Source organism: Cryptomeria japonica, chromosome 2 (genome assembly GCF_030272615.1).
Source record: "Cryptomeria japonica chromosome 2, Sugi_1.0, whole genome shotgun sequence".
In the NCBI taxonomy this organism is placed as follows: Eukaryota; Viridiplantae; Streptophyta; class Pinopsida; order Cupressales; family Cupressaceae; genus Cryptomeria; species Cryptomeria japonica.
This window is the reverse complement of record NC_081406.1, coordinates 83,644,983-83,671,195: the sequence shown is the minus strand read 5'-3', so window position 1 is coordinate 83,671,195 and position 26,213 is coordinate 83,644,983. Positions and strand designations below refer to the sequence as shown.

Below are 26,213 nucleotides of genomic sequence, written 5' to 3'. Positions count from 1 at the left end.
TCTTGCAACAAATTATTGGGGTTAAATGGGTCTATAAGACCAAGAGCAACGCTGAAGGAATAATAGAGCAACATAAGCCAAGATTGGTTGTCAAGGGATATAAACAACAATTTGAGAGAGATTATGATGAGACATATGCTCCAGTTGCAAGGATGGAAACTATGCAAGTAGTCACAACAATTGTGACCTAGCACAAATGGAAGGTATTTCAAATGGAGGTGAAGTCCACCTTCTTGAATGGTGTGTTGAAATAGGAAGTGTATGTGGAGTGGCCACCTAGTTATGAAGCTCTAGGGCATGAAAGCAAGGTGTATGGGTTGAAGAGGGCTCTTTATGGGTTGAAGAAAGCTCCATAAACATGACACAATTTGATAGACTCATATTTGATGAGAATTGGCTTTAGAAAAAGCGATGGTGAGCCCACTCTTTACGTCAAGGCTGTTGGACATTACTGCTACTAGGATATGTTGTTGTCATTGATGTCAACACATTCCTGTGATTTATTGCTCTAGTGATTGCAGATTGGTTTGTTGGGATCATGGTTTGGTATGTGGAGTATTTCTAGTGTCATTAGATCTTGCTGTATTGGTTTCAGTGACCCGGGAAGTTTAATTGATCATATCATATGATCCGGTTTGCAGTTTGGTTTTTCGGATCAGTGCTTTGCAAAGTTCAGTATATTCCGATGTGATCAAATCTTGACCTGGGATTTTGGGAGATTGTTTGGGATGTTCTTGTGTATCCTCATTTCAGATGGTTCGTGATTTGGTGCTCCATAGGTTATCTTTCTTCATGACAGTTGTTGTTGTTTGACTGTTCTTGAGGTTCAGATGTTGATCAATGAAGATTTGATAAGTGGTGTTGGTGCAACTGTTAATGATGATTCTAACGTGCTTGTTGGTGTTTCCTAATTATGTCCTATTTGTTTTGAAGACCCGCATTGATCGTTGTGTGAGTTTTTGGTGATTTCATGATCTAGTGATGTTCTTCGTGTTATGCGGTATCCTTAATGGTGTAGCATGTTGTGGTTGATCTTGGCGAGATTTTCGGTGGTGTTGCGTATTTGGAGACTTGATTTAGGTCCATATTATATCATGTATATCATTATATTGGTCTGGTGGTTGATCTTTGTATCATGTAATGTAATTTTGTAATTGTGAGTTGAGGGTTTAACCAACCTTGTTGTCAAGGTTGATGAATTGTATAAATAGGTGATAAATTCATGTAATTTGTGTGTCAAAGGTGTGTCTGCATTATCAGAGATTGGAAAAGGTGCGAACAAGCGAATACATCCTTCGGTATTGTGATTGAGCAGAGTTTTTGCTTAACGGAATTGTTATCAGGCATTTGCAAATGCTATTATTGTAGTTCATTCTTTCCAAATTGTAGTCTGAATCTTGTTGTAAGTCACTGAGACTTCCCTGAAGGTTGTAGCCTTCCAAGTTATTATATTTTTGAGTAGCGAGCTCTAGGAAGTGACCCTGAATGTAGGTGCATTCTCCATTGTAATATTTACGCATACTACTGTAGAGTATCATCTTATTGTGGGTAGGTTCCCACCGTGGTTTTCCACGTCAAAATCTTGGTGTTGTGTATTGTGTTATCAATTTGTTTATCTCGTTGTTGTTGGAGTTTATCAGATTTGTGATTGTGGTTAAGTTTGATAATCTGATGAAAATTGATTCACCCCCCCTCTTAGTTTTTCTTCATTATTGTTGCCAACAATTGGTATCAGAGCTAGATCCTCCGGAAGAAGCTTAACCACTTGGGGAGATCCGAGATGGCAACTGGAGGTGTTATCTTTAAGGAGAGTCCAAGATTTGATGGAAGTAGCTATGCCATATGGAAGAACTGGATGGAGGTGCACTTGAGATGTCTTAAAGAGGATTACTGGAAAATTTCAAAGAATGCCTATTCTATTCCTCCGAGTGGATGGGTTACTGCTAATGAGATCAAGGAAGTTGAAAATAACATTAGAGCTAAGGAAGCATTGCTGAGTGCATTGACTGATTCAGAGATGACTAATGTAATGAGATTTCAAACTGCACATGAGATCTGGAAGAAGCTTGAGACCATGTATGGAGGAGATAAACAAGGCAAAGTTGCTAAGTTGCCGAGTTTGAAAGGGAAGTATGAAATGCTGAGAATGGGAGAAGATGAGAACATAAATTCCTTTATGGCTAAGGTGAATGAACTTATCCTAGGTATCAAATGTGTTGGTGGAACCCTTGAAGAAGATGAAATTGTTGCTAAGGTGTTGAGATCATTACCTCCTGCTTACAAACATAAGGTAGCTGCTATTCATGAGATTTAGTGCGTGACTACTGTGACAAGAGATATGCTGGTTGGAAAGATAGCTGCATTTGAACTGAGCAAATTTGGTGAATCACATGGAAAGTTTGAGACAACATTTAGAGCATCTATATCCGGAAAGCAAAAGTATGACCCTGAAGAATGCAAAATATCTAGATATGAAAGAGAGAGAAGAGAGATGGAAGAGTAAGAAAAAAGAATTGGATGAGCTTGAATCATTGATTGCTCGGAGACTGCCTAATGGAGTTGGTAAGTATGATGGAAAATTGCCTCTGAAATGTTTCTCTTGCAATAAGATAGGACATTTTGCTTCTAGATGCCCAGAGAGAATGTCTAAGTATGATAGGCATGATAAATTTGATAAGTATGATAGGAATGATAGATATGAGAAGCATGAGAAGTAGGATAAGCCTTACAAGCCTAACCAGAAGTATAAGCATCAGAAGAACTGTTATTATGTTGTTGATGAAGGTGTTACAAATGAAGAATCGGAAGGAGATGAAGTTGTGTTTATTGCTATCAAAGAAGATGGACCAGTACCTGTTGATTCCACAAGTTGCACTATTGAGGAGAAAGCTTTAGCTGGTAGAGTTGAATAGAAAGATGAATGGGTGATTGACAACGCTTGTTCACATCATATGACCGGTGATAAAAGCAAATCTGTGAATATGGAAAGGTATGATAGTGGAACTTTATGGAAGTAGTTATGTTTTGATAAATTGGAGCTCTTATTTGGCAATATGTTGGTAACCTCTTATTTGGTGGTTTTGTTCCTTTATCTTGTGGTCATGTGTAGTGAGAAGGTGTTCATGTTGGATGGGTGCTTTTGACATCTTGATCACCTCGAGAAACACAACTATTTGGACTATAGAATGGAGTGCTTATTTTGGGTTCATTATTTTAGCTCATGGTTACATGAAAGCACTTGAATATAAGTCACCGACCTCTTTGTGAATTGTGGATATGATATTTTTCATATGCTATAAGCTCCTAGACAACTTGGTTTTCTTATTGGGTTGTATTTTTACTTTTTTTTTTTAATTTATTGTTGGTTTGTAGATATGTGCTTATCCCATTCTTTAGAAAACATGTTTGAAGTGGATTTCTAGATGTTTAAGTGGATTTCATATTTATGAAAATGGTTTTGCAAGTTTTACATGTTAATGAAATTTTGTGGTGTGTAGATCTATGATGAGACTGCATTTAGGGTGTTCTAGATGAAGAATGTTACAAGTTTGTACAATTTCAAGTTTAGCCAAGCAATCTATAGATTGATATGGCATTGCAATGGGTTGTTTCAAGGTTTGTGGCGATGGTAAAGGTAATGATATTATTGGTTTTAACAATGCTAGGATTAAACCACATCATGAGGAGGGATGATAAATTTTTCAAGTAGCACCTTGTAGCCATTGTTAAGCTATGGTGCCCTTCAACCTCTTTTTATTACTAGATATGTATTGGAAATATGAGGTGAGTCCAACTTGTGAAGGGCACATTTGTAGCATTATGGAGCACCTTCACCACCAAAGATCCCTTATTAATATTCATAGTAATGCCTTGCTTGCCGCAACCTCGCTTTTCAACTGACTTATCTTCCATGTTACGCACTTGCAAGTTCATCTCAAATAGATGAATGGGCAAATCAAGAAGCTCAAGGACTTGGATTAAGCTAATTGTATCTTTTAGGGGTTTTAGGGCTCAAGATTCAACAAATAAAATACTCCAATTTGACAAATTGGCTTTTTGTAAACATCAAATGGTTTAATGGTGGCAAATTTTTACCCATAAAAACAATGCAACCATTTACCATATTTGCATGTGGAGGCATAAAATTTCTATTGATTGCTTGAAGGTTGAACTATTTAAGTATGGCTTTATTTATTAGGTATGTCTCATTGATTTTTTATTGGTAAGGAAACTTGACAATATCTTGTGTTTTTTTCTTTTTTTCTGTAGTAAATGTTTGATAAGTTGAAGGATGGATTGTTAAGTTACTGATTTTTCAATTTTAATGGCTTTAGAAGAAATTAGATATGTTTAAGTTAGCTGATCCAGTTTCTTATTATTAGTTAATTGATTAATGCAATAGAACTTATAAATTACCAACTATTGGAAGCTATGAATTGCATGTATGATGTAGAAATATAGATAAACTTATTTAGTTAGATATTTTAAGTAATCTTTTTCTTTATAATAGTAAATATTATGATTTATTTATGTTAAAAAAATAATTTGAAATTTAAAATCTTTCCACATATTTTACATAAGACTTTTTAAAATATAAATATGCTAGATTTATCTGTTTCCTCCAATTATATGTGACTATCCTCAGAAAAAAAATAGCCCGAAACGCCTATCCAGTATCCAGTTGAAATTCACGAATGGATTTCAAGTTTTATCGATTTTATTCCCTAAATTAAAGATATGACTGTGATTTTGATGAAAACTTCTCCGATTATTTACAGGACACGATTGTTTACCGTCCTTAAGGGTTGCCACACATTTTTTGGCACATTTCTCGCTTGCAAAAAACAGCTACAGAGAGAATTTTGTGCAGGTCAAAGGGTTAAATTTGATAGCAAATACTTCTGCAGGAGAAGCCATGTTGTTTCATGGAACGCAATAATCACTAAGTATGTTAATGTTGGCCAATTAGAAGATGCACGTCAAGTGTTTGACAAAATGCTGCAGCGAGATGTGATTTCGTGGACTGCTATGATTGCAGGCTATGCCAAAAACGGGAGAATGGAGGAGGCTTGCCAAATGTTTGACAAAATGCCTGAACGGGATATCGTAGTATGGAATGCAATGCTTGCAGGATATGTTCAGAATGGGAGACTAGATGATGCACATGTACTCTTTAGAAGGATGCCTAAGAAAAATGCAAGCTCATGGACTACAATGATTACAGGATGTTTCGGGAATGGTAGAGTTGACGATGCGCGCCAACTGTTTGACAAAATGACACAAAGAGATGTTGTCTCGTGGACTGCAATGGTTACAGGTTATGTACAGAACGGAAGATTAGAAGAAGCACGCCAAGTGTTTGACAAAATGCCTCAACGAAATGTGGTCTCCTGGACTGCAATGATTGCAGGATATGCTCAAAACGGACAGTTTGAAGCATTGAAACTGTTTTCTGAAATGCGACGATCAGGTGTGAAACCAAACGAGTCGACTTTTAGTGCTGTTCTGAATGTATGTGCAAGGCTGGCGGCTATGGAATTTGGTAAGGAGATTCACGCTCACATTGCCAAAACTGGGTATGAATCGAATGTCTTTGTGGGGAATGCGCTAACTAATATGTATGCTATGTGTTGCAGCAATGATGCAGAGACAGTGTTTGATCAAATGCCTGAACGGGATATCGTTTCATGCAATGCAATGATTGCATTTTACTTTAAGAGCAGGAGAATAGATGATGCAAGTCTGTTGTTTGACAGATTGAAAGAACCAGATGTGTTCTCGTGGACTACGATGATTTCGGGATATACCCAAAATGGTTATTATGAAGAGGCATTGAAACTCTTTATTGAAATGCAGCTTAGTGAAACGAAACCTAACGAGTCCACTCTCACAAGCATTCTCAGTGCATGCGCCAGCATAGTTGCATTGGGACAAGGCCAGAAGGTGCATTCGCATATCATCAAGAGAGAGTTTCAACATAATCTCTGTGTAGGGAATTCTCTTATTACTATGTATGCAAAATGTGGAAGCGTAGATGGTGCAAGCCAAATATTTAAACAAATGAATGAAAAAGATGTTGTTTCATGGACTGCGATTATTTCAGGATATGCTCAACACGGTTGTAGCATGGAGGCAATTCATCTTTTTGAGCAAATGCAGTTATGTGGGATGAAGCCTAATGAGATAACTTTCATCGGTGTTTTGACTGCATGTAGCCACACTGGTCTTGTAGATGAAGGCCTTCGCTACTTTGATTCTATGTCTCACGATCATTCCATAACACCAACAGTGGATCATTATTCCTGCATGGTTGACCTTCTTGGTCGCTCTGGACAACTTACCAAGGCCGAGGAATTCATTAGCAAGATGCCATATGAACCTGACACTGTTGTGTGGAATGCCTTGCTTGCTGGTTGCAGAATCCATGGCAATATAGAGATAGGCAAACGTGTAGCAGATCTCCTTATTGAGTTGGAGCCACAAAACATGACGCCCTATGTAATGTTGGCAAATATTTATGCTGCAAATTCTCAATGGGAAGATGCATCAAGACTAAAAAGAATGATGGAAGATACTGGAGCTAAAAAGAATCCTGGATGTAGTTGGATTGAGGTCAAGAATAGTGTTCATACATTTGTTGCAGGAGACAGGTCTCACCCAGAAACAGAAAGGTTATATGCAGCATTAGATAGTTTGTTTGCACAGATGAAGGCAGCAGGTTATGTTCCTAACACAAACTTTGTGCTGCATGTTGGGGATGATGAGCAATAGAACATGATTTTTGACATTGCAGTTTGAAGTCAAACAAGTCTTTTATCAAGTTTTCTGGTTGCCTTTTTGTTGCCCAAAACGCTAAATACTTTGAAGCTCTCAATGGTAGGCATTTATTTGGAGATTACAGCTGATGACTTGAACTAGTGTCCTTGATTGCCATTCAAGCACAATTGCTTTGTTCCTAAGCAATTTGTTGATGAAATTCTTACTTTTGCTGGGCTGCGGTCCAAAGAAAAGTCGTAGAGGACTTAATGAGTTTTTCACCACCCGGCTCCACTAGACAGCACCACTTCCCGAGTACTCATGACAGAGGAGGAAATTCTCTTCCTTTTCATTTGCACAGCTTAGGTTGTCACTGCAGCCCGTTGGTATTGGGATATAGTTGGTAACAAATCCTTAATTTCTTGGGGCAACGCCGAATTCAATTGGTAAGCACAAGTTAAGGTTCCGGATTCTTTTTATGTAGGTTTAAGGTTGGCGTTTCGTCAAGTTTACCCAATGACAGTGGCTATTGGGCTGTTGCTGTCATCTTGTGGTTTATAAGGGGAGAGCTCGCCTTGTCAAGAGCATTGAGAGTTCTGATAAAAAGGGTCTGAGCTCAAAGCCGGTGGCCTCCCTCATCTTGATTTCCATAGTTTAAAAAAAAGATCTTTGTTGGGAATGTGAAGTCTGACAGTCACATGACCATTTCTTTCCACTTCTTCCTGTCTCTTCATATTCGAAGAGTTAGACATTTGTATATAAGAATGAGTGCAGATCATGTATTGTGTATCTGATGTCGATTAATAGAAGTTATCCCTGCTTGAGAGTGGACATAGCCTTTATGGTGAACCACTATAAATCTTATGTCTCGTGTTCTTATGTTATTTTCTTTTTTCTGTCTCGTGTCCTTATGTTATTTTCTTTTTTCTGTTTGTGTTGTTTATATGTTTTCCTCCACTCGTTTTAAATTAACAGTCTTATGGACTCCCTTCTTCTGCCATCTACATAAACAAGACACCCAAAAACAGACTCAAACTGAACTGATTAATGCACAACAACCATAAAATGTCCCTCGACTAGAAGGCAACAGCATCCACTGCCATAGAGCTTCTTGCTAAGCTCACAACGCTCTTGCAATGCACGTTAGGGGTTATACAAGGGCATGCAATACTTGTTTCTTTTGTGTGAAAGAATAGAACATCCTGATATTTGCAGGAGAGGTGTCTTTACTTGCTTTATTTCACCGAGAATTCCTTAGCGCCCTCATAAACTCAATTCGGTTGCAGGATTATGGGGTAGGTTATGAGATTGTTGTAAGACATTTATCATTTCCAATTAGATTGGGTGAATTCTGACAAGTTTTCTTCATTCGTATCATGTTTTTGGTTCTTACCATTTGACTCTCTTTATATGCATTTCGTTTTTATATGTATGGGATTCCATTCAAAAGCCTCATAACTAGAAGATATACCAACCAGTTAGTATAATCATATGATATATAGGCACCAGAATGGCTCTGATGTGCAGCTGAAAGTACATGACATAAGAGGAACATTTAGAAAGTATTTTAGAGAATTGAGATATGATAAGAGCTGGTCATGGAGTTTCATTAACATGATAGTTTAAAAACTCGTGGACTCGCCATGGACTCGCGAGTCCAATGGCGCCACAAGTAGTCTTTTTGAAAGACTTGCGAGTCGAGTATTTCTAATTGACTCGCGTGAGTCTTTCACTTGGACTTGCGAGTCTTTTGATTAGACTCGTGCAACCTAGAAAACACATCAAAAAGTTATCTAATTTTTTTTTTTTTTCAAGTCAGTTCTTTTCATCAAAATATATACATGAGATATAACATTTAAGTATTCTTATACTTTAAGTTATATTTCATGCATATATTGACAGGATGTTTGAGAGTGGTTTCAAATCTCTAGGAATTAAAATGCAAATTCTAGGTTTTAGAAGATCTTTTAAATTTTTAGACTAAGTCGAATTTCAGTAATTAGTAGGCTCCTATTAGCATTCTCTCGCCCTCTCTATCTCACTCACTTTATCTGCCCCGAATTTTAGACCTATCTATCTCCCTACCACTCTTCCTTTATCCCCTCTCTCTACCACTCTCTATCTCAGTCTCTCCTCTCTCCCCCAAGATCTAGACCTATCATTATATGTAATTTTGTAAACATTTATAAACTTATGTTGCTATTATACATTTTAAAGTTTGAAACTATGAGTATGAATGATGAAATTTCAAATATTGAGTGTTTGTCGAGTCCTTGCCGAATCTTTCACGAGTCCGAGTCCGAGTTCAATTTTTTGGTTTATTGAGTACCGAGTCCTTGGCGAGTCTGAGTTTAAAAACTTTGATTAACACAATAGTTTTACATCTTGTAAATCACTTTTTATTTAGCCATTGGACGAGTGTGTCGTCTTACTAGCTCCATTGCATTATTTTATTTTATGTAAATGTCATGATACTGGTGTTGAATGAACAAATATGATAATGTACGATGAAATATGGGAATCATAAAAACTTTCTTGGTTTTCATAAAAAAATATTTATATTAGATAAAATAAAATATAAGCATAATAAATAGATATAAATTTATATTCATTAATAATTTTAATTTATAAGTAATGGAATATATAAAATATTATAATCACTGAGAAGTACAATAATTTAATATTATTTTATTGTCAAAATTATGAGGTATAAAAATATGTATTGGTTGATAGATGTTTTATACAAGTATTTACATTTGGAAAGTTGCTTTCTATTGTTTTTTGCAATTGTCTATTTTTCTGTTTGTTGATACAATTATGATTTTTTTATCAACTCATCTGTTGTACCCTCTTGAAAGGTGTAAGTGCCAATATATAGACAACATGCCCAACTTCACTATATACATAATAGTGGTCAATTTCAATAACATAGTCACCAAGTACTATGCAATATGTGTTTTAAGGAATGTATACTACATCCAAGATCCATCAATGTATGGAGAAGGGGGTTGAAATTCATACATTGAAAGCACCTTGTACCCCATAATCATCAAGTCGGTATGAAGTGGATAAACCAATTGCCTAATAGCCATGAAACAATATTTAACAATGTATAATGCCTATTTTACTTAGATTATTTCCTTTATTCATTTCCATATACATATACATTCATAAATAATACACATTCAACAATGTAGACAAATTCTACATTATATTACAACACTTTTATGAGAAATCTTAGTACATATTAATCAATCACAAAAATCATTACAACACCTTATAACACACTTCTAAAATCAATAACACTCATTCACAATGCATAAAGAGACATTCAAGACACAATCAACAAAATATAATTAATTGTTTTGATCCTAAAGACTATATAATACCTCTAAAAGAATATTACTTACATCCTATATTATGGGAGCACTCATCCTTCAATGTCACACATCTTAACAAAATACATACAAATTCAAGGTAGAATGCCTTGCATCCCTAATATATTTATTCTTAACCACCTTAGCACAAACTCCTTATTAGCCCCATTAATCAACTCACATTTATACAATAATACATACATACAAGCATATGCACCAATAATCAAACAAGTAAAGACAACATTGAATAATAACCAAGAGCAATCATAAACACAACATATATGATTACAATACAACAAGACGTGAACTTGAAACACAAGAACATAGAACATGAATACAAGACATAACATGCTTGTAACAACTTATTTCAAAACATTGTAGTCCACCTTTGAAGACATACACCTTAGAATGCATTTTCCTTATAACTTGCTAACCAACATGTGTACTAACAGGCAATACTAATTAGGTGTTTCTTATTCTTAAGACATAAGGATACTCCTTGATTAACATCAAGATAGTCCTCATCATGCATTGTAGTACAATAACACAAGGCATACTAGCATTTCATGTTACCCTTTGATAGATCACTAGAATGTATTCCATATCAAGTAGGTCTCAACACTTCACAATTCAAAGACTCATGCCTAGTAATTACTATCCATTTCTCTTTATGAGAAGTTGTCTCACCAATCTAAGTTAGTAGAAATTGAATAACAATCAATAATTTAATCTAATGTAGAAAAATACATTTTCACTAAGGAAAGCATCTTTTTAACTACGACAATCATAAACATGAAGTCAAAATCAAATTCATAGTCAACAAAACTTAGATGAACCTATGTATTCAAACATTATTTCTAATAATGAGCATACACTATTTATGATAGACTTGAGTATAGATTTAGAAATAAAACTTTTGAACAAATGAACCTACAAACAAAGACACTATAACATTCAGTTAGGCACTAGCATCAAATAGTGGTGCTCTTATAGGTCACTAAAACTAGTTCCACCAACATAGTTATCTTTAAAATAGCACCACTCTTCAACTTAGGTGTCCAAAACGTTAATTTTTTTAAATCTTTGATTTCTCAATTTATACTCCATGGGATAATTATCACTTTACCAAACTATAAATCAATTAAGATGAGTGCATACACTAATATTAGCAAAATATATTTCATACATTTTTAAGACATGTGCAAGCAACTTACATTAAAATTATATGGTATAAATTCATCCAAATTTTCCATTTAGTCATATGAACATTTTTCTAGAACCAATTTGAGGTCTTTCTAATCCCCTTAACCATCAAATTTGTAATGCTAAAACTTGAGACAACATTTTTTCTAATTTCTTTCTTTTCATAAAATTCTACTAATTTAACTATTCGACCCATAATTAAAACATCTAGTACAATCATTGACAAGCATTATAAGGTGATTTATAACCATTCCCTTATCTCATTTTCATTAAATTCATTTTCTCGAGTTTCTAATTCTAATTCTAATTCTTATGTTTTGATTATCCCATTGAATTTACAACTTTAATTAAATCCAACTTCCAAATTCTAGATTTAAACAATATAATTTAGAATGCTTATAATTTTAATTTTAAAAAATTCAATATTAAATAAATTTAAATATTATTATTTTAAATTGAAATTAGTTAATTCTAAAATTATCAATAGCCTTGAACAACTATCTACTTTGATTTTAAATCTAAAGCAAGTATGAATCTAAGTTTATTTCATGCATGGAATACAAACCTCTCAATGCGTAATTTAATTTTTTCATAAATGACAACAAAACTATTAATTTCATTATCTAACAAGCAAATCTTTGAATGAATTATCACAATTCTTCTTCAATCTCTAATCTTGAGACCTATGTGTGTGGATCTTAAAAAGGTAGAATGTTCTATTATTTCCTATGTTTTTTATATGATTTCCATTTTAACAAAAGTTCATTCACTTTTCTTTAATAAAAATTCTCAATTAAAAAAAAACTAATATATCTAATCTTAAATTCAAGAATGTCTAATTGAAAAATATAAATAAAATCATAGATGATCCTCATTTAAAGTAATTCTAATATTAGAATATATTATAATTCTATTTTAGTATTTATCTTCTCACAAATTCAAATGTAGCTCATGGGCTTCGGCCCTAGCTCACCCGGTCGTGGATCGCAACTTAAGGCGTGGGTATGCTCCCCATGGTCTTGAGTTCGAGTCCCCGGCTGTGTTAACTCTGTGTGTGTTGCTACCTTGTGAGTGGGTTGTACACACTGGGGGATTAGTCTTGCTTCGGCAAGGACACCTCTAGATTCCACGATAGTGAATATAAAAAAATGTAGCTCATAGTTTTATTTTAAACAATAAGATATAAATTCTACTTAAGCTATCTATTGAATAATATATATTAACATTTTTATATTGAATAAAGTAAATTACAACTTACAAGTCTACTACAAATTAATTATTCTATAAAAGTAGATATTGAATAATTTAACATTATTTATTGTTCTTATTTATGAAATTAATATAATTTAATATTCATAATCAACTAAATAAAACTAATTGATTACTTTATTTGGTTTAATTATTGAATATAATTTATTTAACAAGATTAAAGTTTTACAACCTTATCTCAAAGTGTTTAGCACACTTCATGAACTAAACGTAGTTCCACCTTCTTTGGTACCTATTAATAAACCAACACAAATTCAACATACCTTGGTAGTATAAATATTAGATTATAATAATTTGTATGATACTTTTAAACTATACAATATGATATTGAAGGATTAAATCAATCATTAATACAAATACACCACTCAACAACTACCACTACATAAGAATTCACCATCCACCCACATTATTCAAATAAATTAAAATATGATCATGTTGTACGAAAATTGTAACACTTAAAATACTCATTTAAAGTAACAACAATTATCACATTTAAATATAATTTAAATCAACAAGTATCAATCCACATCCAAATTACAAGAGAGTTAAAAATAAGAATTAGGTTAAATGGCCAACAATGTGGTTTATTACATCAATTGATACCTTTGGATCTATAATGTGATATTACAAAAACAAAACTTGATAAGTAATTATAATATTGAAACAAGATGTCAAGAGCTATTTATTTAGTATCATAAATAACCTAATGGCCATTTTGTGCTCAATCAAAGAGGTTCCTATAGTGTGCTCATGTTGATAAATTTTAATTAATCTTCATAATTTTATATTTAGTATGTAACAATAGTTGTAGGATAAGGGGATAAAGTTTAAAAAATATTGTGATTGTATAAAAGTATATCATGGTAAAGAGAAGTGTTGTGTTGCATCCTCGAAGGAGTACACATGTGAAAGTCATTTGGGCTAGATCACTTTTTGAAAACCTAATTGAGAACTGGGAAGCCCACCAATAGAGTCAGTATCTTTATAATACCCCTCAATTACCACGAAAAAACCTTAGTAAAAAATAATTAACATTTTTCTTTTGTGAAACCAAAAGTATCACTAATGTTAATGTAAGAGACACATTAGGAGTCGTTTTCACTTGAAATTCTACTTAGAACTATAAGATGTGTGACATATACACGTTTGTGAGGATGCAAAATGGAGAAGGGATAAAATGAACATAAAGGAAGGGATGAATAACATGTATCACCTAATGACATACCTTACAATGTAGAAGATAAGTGAAAAATGAGATGAAATCACTGATTAACATGGCAAAAAAATAAGTTTCATCCTCAAATATAACCCACTTTACAGTGGTTCTAGAAAAAAAGGAGATGGAAGGAAGGAGGTTAAAGTGGAAGAGGGCAAAGAAGAATTTTCCTTATAACAATGACTATACAAACCATAACAAAGCATCTAATTAAACATACATATTTAATACTTATGTTCCATGATGTTTCTATGACACTAAAAACTTGAAATGAAAATATGTGTTTTGGAGTTAATAGAGGATGAGAGTCCTTTTTTGAGGGACAATAGAAAAGGAAATTTAAAAAATAGGGAAAATTCTAAAATATAGGGTTCAAGTATTCATATTGCAGGAGTTGATAGTGAGCTCCCCTAAGATCACCCACAAAATAAAAGTAGCCTTCCACAAAAGAGTATATCAATAGGATGAATTTATCGATTAAAATGTAATAATTTATAGTAATCATTAATGGATCAATCCTCCACATCTACATAATGTACATGAGGCATTGCTTATATAAGTGAGATTGAGAGATAGGATTAGACAATATTGTGACAAGTGTATTATTACTATGACATGAGACAACTAAAGACAATATAAAATCAAATAATAAATAATACCTTTAGAATTATTTCTAAACACTAAAATAAAATTAATATGTGAACATGTGTGAATAAGACCTACTAGGTGAACTAGTTAGGTAATATACCCTATTCACTCCAACACCCCACATTAAGTGTAACTTAGAAAGAAGTAAACAAATACAAGAATATGGAAGATGTAAGGATGGATCCCAGCTATTAGACCATATTAAGTACCTACTTACAAATGATCTCTCAAAAATAGAGTAAAGTGGGAAAATTCCTCTCCAAAAGAGATAATGAAAGAAAACAATCATGTACAAGTGATGCAAAAAGTGATGAATGGAGGACTCAAAATGACCCCCCCAAAAGGACTATATCCATTACAAATATACAACAAATACCCCCATAGGAGAGAAAGAGTGGGACTATAGATCCCTCCATAATGAAGTAAATCCATTACTAGTGGAGAATGACTAAAGACAATTAAATAATTCAATGATTGCATGCAAAATACATCCCATATGGAAGAAACAAGTCCAATGGTAGATGTAGAAAAAACTCTAACTCCAAGAAGAGAGATGAGGGAAGAAGTCTCATGATGTGTCTCTTTAAAAATTGATCAAATGTCTTCATGCTAGACTATGCCACAAAAAAAATAACTGCTATTCCGATCAATGAAGATGACAAATCAAAACTGTGGAAACTCATGTAGAACAATCTCCAAGGATATTTATGATTTGATAATAATATTGATGTAATTGACATCAAAGAGGAGAGACAACCCCTTAAGTGCTTATTCCAAATTTACAATATGAGACTCTCAAAGTAAGTTTGATTTACCTATCAAGTAAGCATCCTAACAAGCTAAGTATGAATGACTATGATGGTCTTGTTGAGCAAGAATGATGAGAGTCTTAATCAATGATCTTTTACAATGAATCAATAAAGGTGAAGGATCAAAAATCATTTATGTACCTAGAGGAGAAAGAGAATCTAAAGAAACCTCATCATCATTATCTAAAGATTCAAATCTCTCTAAAGTATCAAATTCCTTAATAGTATCTATTGGGATTCAAGAACACTAAGAGAGGGGGGGGGGGGGGTGAATCAGTGTTCTACCGGAATGGAGAAATTTAACCTTACTAATACAACAACTCAACAATCAGTAAGCATAAAAGAATATAACAATAAGCAACAATGCAACCACAAAGATAAACACCATAACACCACATATTTATACGTGTAAAACCTCAAAGGGAAAAATCACGATGGGATTGGAGACCCACAATATCTATCCATTGATCAGATGAATAAATATTACAATAAGGGGCTTGCACATGCAGGAAGGCCAACAACCTAGAGCACACTGCTCATCACAAAAGGAGTCTCATTGACTACATAGAACATCAGACAACAATCCAGAATGAAGATTGAACTAAGAGAATAACATCTCCCATGCCTAAGTATAGTTCCGGTTAAGCTCAATACTAAAGGCCTAAAACCTCTTGCATAAACCCAACTCGATCACCTATGATCGACCAAGTCCTCTGCATGAATGATTATTACATTATTCACTTGCATACCATAATCTCATGATCTAAAAAGAGATCTTACAACATATTTATACAAACCTAAGACCTAAACAATTAGGTCGGCCACCTAAAAGATAATACAATAAATTCATAACTTAAACCCGCAATCTAATGATCAACCAAGTCGGCCTAAGACCGAAACAACATAATCCAATCAATTAATCCAACCGGTAATGCATTGGGAGCATCAATCCACACGTTACATAAACCGGTCCATAACCTAGATAGCACTGGACCTAATTTAGGTCCACACATGCTAAAGTAATGATCCCAATCAGTCAAGGCTCAAACACGATCACCATCAACATCCTGAATCCCTACTAGAAGCTGCACCAACACCACTTATGCATAATATCAAAAGATCTTCAACAAAGCTCTACTGGTAAAACCCTTACCGGTAACCAAAAGGTTTACTAGAACAAGTGATAACTTCCGGATCATCAAATCTTGAACCAACCGAATGTGATACACATCAGGAACACATGAATAACCAATCCAAACTAATTCCACAGACCAAAGCATACCAGATCAATATGATCTTATCAACCAAAAACCAATCATCCTACCGGGACCAACCAGATATCAATAAACAACCAAAGTAGCCAGTGTTGACATCAATGACAAACATCATTGCATCACATAATCAGTTCCTCCAAATTGCCAACAATCTCCCCCTTTGGCATTGATGGCAACACTATATGTGAAAAACATCCAAGTGCCAAGAAATTCCAAACAAGTCTCCCCCAATGAAAGACAACCAACAATCTCCCCAAGATGATATGACAATGAGGTTCTGAACCAAATATCTCTATAGCAATTAACCATCCATAGACCTGAACCAAACTCCCCCAATAGGATACAACCAATCTGAAATTTTGTTCCTCCTCCTTGTGCCAATAATATCCCTCTTAGACTAATATCTCTATTAAGCTTTGTTTTCACTTAAATATCTCTCCCCCTAATGTATATAACTCCTTATGTTTTTCATATGAATATCTCTCCCCCTTTGACATCAATGCCAAAAATCTGACATAGACATTAAAGAAAAATCATAAACCACTGAATCACAAGACTAACTACTCCCCTTGAATAGCAGCATCACCACATCATTCCAGAATGAATAATAGCTCTGATAATGCACACCAGACTGATTCCAATAAGCATCACTCAAGTCTCTACTGGAGGGACAAAAAACCTCAACCTGTCTCTCAAATGCTCAAATGATTCCTCAAACCAATCTGACTTCATTTGCTTCCACCTACTCCTTCATAAAATTATACTTGATAGAAATACCAGATTCTTTGATATGTCAATAGCAGCAGAGTTATTACAATGAATAACTACTGGTACATTACAATCCAACTTTATATCCTTCAACGTATGCTTCATCCATAGAGCTTGTGTACAATTAGTAGCAGCAACAACATACTCAACTTCAACAGTAGATAAAGATGTACATGACTGCTTCTTGCTAATCCATGAAATAAGATTTTTTCCAGGAAAGAAAGCTTCACCAGATGAGCCTATCCGGTTACCTATATCTTTAGCCCAATCCACATCTGAACATGGTCAAAGTGTAAAGTCATCATAAAACAAAAACCATACCAGAAAATCCTTGAAAATATATGAAAATCCTAGCTACTGGAGCAAGGATTCAACATAATCAATTCCTTCCTTCTGAGAATATCCATTGCAAACCAATCAAGCCAAGTTCCAATAACATCCAAGTCCATGTGTTGTCCTTTTCTAACTGATCCAATTCCTATTCCATAGCTTTCATCCAACATTCATCCTTACAAGCTTCAATAACTGATACTGGTACAATTAAAGAAATTAAGCATACCTCATCAGCTGCAAACCTTCTTCTTGTCCAATTATCCAATCTTCTGAATGATTCCACCTTACATACCTAGGAGTCTTTTGATTTTCTGTTCCTCTTCCCTGATCTTCAGTTACTGTTGAATTTTCTGATATTGTCGGAGTAACTGGTTCAACATTTTGTTCCGGTACAAGTGCTATTGATTCATTTAAGACCATTTCCATTGCTGGTTCTTGCTCATAAATTTTGATTGACTTCTATTCAGCTCATCCACCTTGACATTAGTGCTCTCCACAATTCTCTACAATCTCTTGTTATAACATCTATATGCTTTTCTTTTATTATAGTGACCAAGAAATATTCCTTCATCACATCTAGGATCAAAACTTCCAATGAAATAATCTCTCTTGATACAACATTTACTACCAAAGATTCTGAAATACTTAACTGTAGATGTATGACCAAACCATAACTCATAAAGTGACTTATCGGTAAACCAAACTAGATCCAAGATCCAACAAATCTTTGTCAGTTAACCTTCAAACTGACTTTCAAAGATCTGAAACATGCTTTTAGACCACTACTAGGGGCAATGCAAGATCTGTCATCAATTTGCCTCCCATAAAGGTGAGTGCCTTAGTTACCGGATGAGTTTCCTACCAGTGCAAGAACATTCTGCCTTGCCAGTTGAGTAACCGAGGTATATCATTCAACCAAATGAACATCTGGGGTAACTGATTTTGCCAGTTGAGCCTTAGACTTCATAACCCATTTCTTCTCATGCTCCTTTTGAGTGTCATCAATCTTCTGCTTTCCCTTCTCATTAGATTTATCACTTCCTGCTAGTAGGTTCTTGCTTCTACAAAATTTCGCAATATGTCCTACTTTGTTGCATGCATAACAATGACATTTTCTTCTGAATTTCTTTAGTATAACCTTGACCATTCCTTGACCTGCATTGATTAGCCATATGTCCAAACTTTCCACATGCATAACATTTCACATTCATTCTACAATCTTTTGTCCTATGACCATACTTCTTACAATCTGAACATTGACTGAGAACTGCATTATTATTTTGATTTTCTCTATTTCTACAATGCCTAGCCATATGACCAAGTATATTGCAAACAAAGCATCTAGCATTAAATTTATGTGCATTGAGTTTCCTTAACAGTGACCTCTGATTTCAGTTGACCTTCTGACGGGATGTGTTATCCCGATTTGCAATACCGGAGCTTTCTCCATGCTCAAGTCCAAGACCTCTAGTGTCTCTAGTGTCCCTTTGATCCTTCAATAATTCATCAAGCTTAGCAGAATTAATCTTGAACTTATCTTTGTATTCATTTGCAGCAGTCAGATCATCTCTTAGGATTGTTATAATTCTTTCCAATTCTTGCTCATTGTTATGTGATTACACTAATTCAGTTCTCAACACATCATTTTCATGAACCAACCTAATGCATTCCTCAGATCTGTCTTTTAGAGATATAGAAATATTTTCTTCATTCTTCTTCTAGCCTTCAATCTCCTTGGACATCCTCATAGTTAGGGCTTGCATTTCATTCTTCATGACAATATTATCCTCACTCAACATCTGACATTGTTCCTTAAGGGCATCCTTCTCTTCATCATCTTGATTTTGTAAAAGTTCCTTCATTTTAGCTTGAACAAATGACAACCTCTCCTGCAGGGTAAAATTGAATTCCTTCGTAGATCTCAACTCATCTTGCATCTTCATGTTCCTCAATATTTCAGCATCATAGTCTTCAAGTGCTACTTGAAGTTCCTTCCTTAAACTTATCTCCATAGATTCTAGATACATGATCTTCCTCAAGCTATTAGACTTACTCCGAGGCACTGGGCTTTGATACCAATTGTTGGGATCCAAGAACACTGAGAGGGGGGGGGTGTTATTAGTGTTCTATTGGAATGGAGAAATTTAACCTTATTAATACAACAACTCAACAATTAGTAAGCATAAAAGCATATAACAATAAGCAACAATGCTAATGACCTTTCTGCCTTTTAATCATAAGCAACAATGTGCAAGTACTTTTAATCATTATTGCTAATGATCTTTCTGCCTTTTTCGATGCAGGGCTTGCTTGAAGATAATGAGCTATTAAATAGGTGTCATATCATTATTATTTGGCACAGATTATGGGCGCTCTTACAGAATAACCACAGAAACCAGAGGAAAAGTTATCAAAATGAGAGAAGGCATTGCAAGGAAGGTGCTGGAAAAATGGGAGGAAACAAGAAAAGATTTGAACTTGCTTCCTGCTCTGAATGGAGAAAGAATGAAGAAGTCTGGGGTATCCTTCAGTAGGGGGGTCTCAATGTTCTCATGGAACGACTAAATGGGAAGGACCCCACAATCACTAGCTATTTCATCAAGAATTGGAAAAATGGAAAAATTCTGATTGGATCACATATGATGAATGTAGACAAAGAGGTTATCACTGAGGCCACGGGGATGACTACTGAGGGTATGAAATTTTACAGGGACAGAGGGATATCAGATAAATCAACAGACAATTTTCCTGTTACAGATGGTGAGAGAAGAAAGATGATCACAATTGACAACTCTTACCACTCCCCAAAGAGAATTTGCAGGCCATGGAGGTTTGTCTTATTTTCTTCTATTGAATACATTACCTTAGATGGTAGGTTTACCAGGGCATATGGGCATCACTTCATCCTTATCAACCATTTCCATCATGGAGAAAGGGTTAGCCTTCCCTATTACCTTGCCTCTTCAATGGATCATACTATAAAGGAGATCCAGAAGGACCCTAAAGGTGATCATGCCCTCCACCAGGGGCTTATGGTCCTAGTTTATAAAATGCTAAAGGGGAAGTGCATTGAAAAGCCTATTAAAGGCAAAAATGCCAGAGATGAGACTACGGAAAGTAAGGATAGTGGTTTCAAATTTGATTCAGAGACCAAGGGAGAGTTGGAAGAAACTAGAAAAAAAGGGAGGATTAGGGCCAAGAAGAGGAGGATTATTGTGGAGTCTGAAACTGAATCCCTTGAGGAAAAACCTGTTAAAAAGAGGAAAGGGAAAGCCACTGGAAAGAAGACTCAGAAAAAGAACACTAAAAAGGGTAGCAATTCTGATTTCAATTATGTTATGGTTGAATCTGAGGAGGAGGATGAAGAAAATAAGAGGATCAATAGTCAGGACAAAGAAGGGGAGGGTAACCCAGTTAAGGACAATTTGGAGACCGTGAATACCACTAGTCTGCATAAGGAGGAAAAAGGGGGTCAAAGTGATAGTGGTGACAAAGATACTATTAAGGCCTTCTGTGAGACCATTGCTACTATGGTGAAGGATATTAACAGTTTGAAAACTGATACATAGGCCATGACAAGAATTACAGTTGGTGACAAGCCCTTGGCGGAGCATGTTAAAGAGTTAGTGGTCGTTCTGCATAATGCGGAAGCTATTGAATGTATGGTTGGAAAAATCTTAGCAAAGGAAAAAAAGGTCAATGAGATGGAAGATAGAAAGGAAATAGAAAACAAAATGAAAGATTTTGGCAGCAAAATTGACAGGCTGGAGCACAACATCAAGCAGATTGCTGATCAAAATTTCCAAATCCTCAAATCTTCGATGGATAACATGAACATCTTTATCAATAGGTTCGAGAATAATGCAGAGAAGGATGGTGATAAAGAGCAGGTGAAAAAGAAGGGTCATGAAAGGAGGACCAGAGCTAACACAAAGAATAAGGACGACATCGAAGGTCGTGAGCTAGAGGATATGAAGACCTCAGCGAACAACATGAAACAAATGGTTGTTCACGCTGAGGAAATTCTGAATAGTATTTAGTTCAAATTGCTTTCCTTGGTTCTGTCTCTTTGTTGTCTTTGTGCTTTTCTTTTGATGTCTGTTCCGAGTTTTTAATGTAATGATGTATTAAGCTGTTCCCTTCAGGTGGGTTCATTTTGTTTTTTTGAAGTGATCAGGCACTTTTTTTAGCATTTCTGTTTTCCTAGCTTGTAAAAGGTTCAGGTACCTTTCAAATACCTACTTTTACTTAATCAAAACAATAAGCAACAATGCAACCACAAAGATAAACACCATAACACCACATATTTATACATGGAAAACCTCAAAGAGGAAAAACCACGGTGGGATTGGAGACCCACAATATCTATCCATTGATCAGATGAATAAATATTACAACAAGGGGCCTACACATGCAAGAAGGCCAACAACCTAGAGCACACTGCTCATCACAAAAGGAGTCTCATTGACTACAAAAAACATCGGACAACAATCCAAAATGAAGATTGAACTGCAAGTATAACATCTCCCATGCCTGAGTACAGTTTTGGTTAAGCTCAATACCGTAGGCCTAAAACCTCTTGCATAAACCCAACTTGATCACCTATGATCGAACAAATCCTCTACATGAATTATTATTACATTATTCGCTTGCATACCATAATCTCATGATCTACAAAGAGATCTTACAACATATATATACAAACCCAGAACATAAACAATTAGGTCAGCCACCTAAAAGATAATACAATAAATTCATAACTTAAACCTGTAATCTAATGATCAACCAAGTCGGCTTATGAATGAAACAACATAATCCAATCAATGAATCCAACTGGTAATGCATTGGGAGCATCAAACCACACATTGCATAAACTGGTCCATATCCTAGGTAGCACTGGACCCAATTTAGTTCCACACATGCTAAAGCAATGATCCCAATCAGTCAAGGCTTGAACATGATCACCATCAGCATCCTGAATCCCTACTAGAATCCACACCAACACCACTTATGCATAATATCAAAAGATATTCAACAAAGCTCTACCGGTAAAACCCTTACCGATAACCAAAAGGCTTACTAGAACAAGTGATAACTTCTAGATCATCAAATCCTAAACCCACTGAATGTGATACACATTAGGAACACATGAATAACCAATCCAAACCAATTCCACAGACTAAAGCCTACCGGAGCATACCGGATCAATATGACCTCATCAACCAGAAACCAATCATCCTACCGGGACCAACCAGATACCGGTAAACAACCAAAGCAACTAATGTTGACATCAATGAAAAACATCATTGCAACACATAATCAATTCCTCCAAATTTCCAGCAGTATCATAAACATATGGTATATTGTTTGAATCATCAAGAGATACAAGATAGTGTAAAACATGATAATTTGGTAATGGTTGTGTATCAAAACCTCCATACATCTCCCAAAATTTAGTCAAAGGAGCATGGAGAAACTCAATGTGTGCAATGTTACATGAAATAGCCTTCAAGGTTCCATCATTAGCATGACAAGTGATCCAAGATTTCAATTGGTGCATGGGGTGGGTGGGTGACAATAGTTGATGAGATGATATATGTGCTAATGTGACAAAATATGAAGCCAATGGAGATGTTTCAAGATGCCACATCTTCATTTTTTATAATTCCCCCCTTTTTAACATGATCAAAGAAGGATGAAATTAAAAACATAATGAACTAAGACAAATATCCAAATTTGCAAAGACATCAACCTTCAAAAATAATTAGAAACTCCCAAAATGAAGCCCCTCTAAAAAGATAAAACTTCTCCACATATTAGGATGTCCGAGTAATTAATCAAAGTGCAATATTGACAAAATATTGAATTAAATATATCTAGGACTAAAACTAAAAAAGAGCAAGAATAGATCATAAGAGCTCCTTAATACATGTTTCCAATGTAGAAAGAACCACAAAAATTGGATAAATAGAAAAAAATTTATGATCTCAACATCTGTTAAAATGAGATATTTAAATTCAAGCAACAATAGCTTGTATTAGCAGAAAAATCTTATAATGAGACACACACCACTAGAAAGTAAATAGAACCAAGCTTTTAACAATATTTTGTTTGCAAAAAAAAGAAGATTCCTAGATCAAAGTTGTACCAATTTTCCCTTATACCTAGTTAATAAAAAAGAAAACAATTAACCCCCTAGTCTAGGTATTAGTCACCCACAGGACTAGGTGTGTAGGGTTTGGGAATTGGTGGGTGGATTGGTTAAGTGGTGGCATGATTGGTGATGAAACACAACTTCTTCCTGGTGCTCCACATCGAAGTTCTTTAAGCCCCCACAGGATAAAATGCATTGAGGGATTTGTCTCTTAATTCCTAAGGGCCAAAGACCAATTAACTAAACCAACATAAAATGATTAAAATAATATTTAAAAATACCCATCATGACATGACGATTTATGTAAGGATGATTTAATATCTTTGTATTAGAGATAAAACATATCATCGAATATACCTTATGCATGTGTCAATTTATGAATGACACCTGCAAGTCATGCAAATGATATGAATATAGTAAAAATGGATAAAAATTGTTTATCATCCAAATGTCAAGTGTCATATATGAAAATAGGGATTTTTGGATATTTTGGATTAAATAGTGAGGATTGTCATGGGAAACACAAAACAATCTATACAACGTTCTAGATTCAAGGAATGATGAATTACAACAAAATAGTAAATTGAAATGATTGAAAGGAGAGTTATAAATGAACTAAACTATTGAAAAGATGAAGAAAGGTAAGATATCATCGAATAACATGAAGACTCTCTTCCAGATAGCTCCTTTTCTAGTACATACACACAAAATACCAAAGAGATGTGTTGGGGCAGTTGTGTAGGGGCTTGTTGTAGTCAAACCCTTACTTTGGTGTTTCCACCTCCATGGAAAACCAAAACAAAGATATTGATAATAGACATAAAAGATAAAAAAGAACAATATGTTATCAGAATAGAAAGACAATATACTCAATAAATTTTAGAGAGTTACCACTTAAGAACATAAGATAAGAAATTGGTCGTGCAACAAATAAGAAGCAAGTGTCTCCAAAGTGATAGTGATGTTCTTCATATGATGGCCATGAAACTTCAAGCTATCACTGTGGCAAGGAAAATAGAAAATAATAGTGTGTAGAGCTAAGAAAGAATGCTAGTATGAATATCAAAATGTTGTGAGTGTAAGAATTCTATTCAAGAATTGTAGAATGTGAGAATGATGTGAATGAAGTTTAAAGTTATGAATTAGAGGAAAAAGGAAGATGTTTTAAGAAAAGATAACAAAGTTAGGTGATTCTCGATGTCAGTGTAGGTTGGAAGAGGCATTGCATTGCTAAGATGTGGCAAGTGTAATCTACCAATGACTAGCATAGTCATGAGTTTTTGTAGGATGCTAGTGTATGACATGAACATCTATACGAGGCACATTCGTTCAGGTGAAAACTGGACCTAATGATCGGTAATTTGGGCATGAGTGACAATAATGAATGGTTTAGATTAGGATTAAGGATAAAAGGCATAATTATCTTAATTGTAAATTAAAGGGAAGGCATATCTGATGTAAAATTTCATAGGATGAAATTTAGGACATTAAATTTTGCCCCCACTTTAGTGAGCATATATGTTCAAGAGAAGATGTGAGATAAAGTAGACATAAAAGAGTCAAGAGTATTTACCTCGGATGTGAAGGGGATGCAAAGTATTGTATCCATGCAAATTTTTTCTGAAGGAAAAGACCTGATTTGATCCTATGTAGAGATTATTAATTTGTATCACCACAAATATGTTAGTTATAGACAAACACGTTAGATGAAGAAAGTAAAAAATAGACATCAAGAATTATTTAAACATAAGAAAACATCAAAAAGTATGACTATAAAGATGTGGTATGCTAACAATCCAATTGGCTTGTGATTTTTGCAAACTATGTTGCAAGATAGTCATAGAAAAGAGACAAATATGTGTATTTAGACAAGGTACAATGGGTTACGCCCATATTAAATGATGGTAAGACAACTAGATCTAGAGATATTTCAAATAATAATAAAAATAATTGATAGATTCCCGTTGGAATGATTAGTGTTACACAAAGGAACACACTTGGTCACTCCAAGGAGAAGGGATGATGCAACATGAAACATATAGTGATATGTATTCATAGAATATTATGTGATAAAGATAACACATGAAACCCACACCATAAAAAAAACATGCATAAAAGAGACAGGTGATCCTATTATTCAAGGTTAGTGGGATTCATGACATATAATCATAAATATATATTATGTGAATCATCACCATATCCTCGAATTGTTCAGATAATGAAGAAAAAATAAAAATCTGGATCAACATGGAAGAGGCCTAAATGCCTCAATAATTTGCATCATTCCAAATGTTGATAACCAAAGTACAACCAACAGAAGAATGGTGAGTCAAATAGAGGAAGTGTATGTTTTATTTTATCCCTTGTATCCATGTACATACAAGGGTATCTTGGGTCCTCTAGGAG

At 34.7% G+C, this 26,213-nt stretch overlaps 1 protein-coding gene across 1 annotated transcript; it reads left to right on the top strand.

Moving 5' to 3' along the window:
* Positions 1 to 4,626: 4,626 nt before the first annotated feature.
* Positions 4,627 to 7,910, top strand: LOC131078835 (pentatricopeptide repeat-containing protein At4g02750-like). The gene has a single exon (XM_058016622.2). It carries the CDS (start codon positions 4,738 to 4,740, stop codon positions 6,769 to 6,771), a length of 2,034 nt encoding a protein of 677 aa, XP_057872605.1. The 5' UTR covers positions 4,627 to 4,737; the 3' UTR covers positions 6,772 to 7,910.
* Positions 7,911 to 26,213: the final 18,303 nt, after the last annotated feature.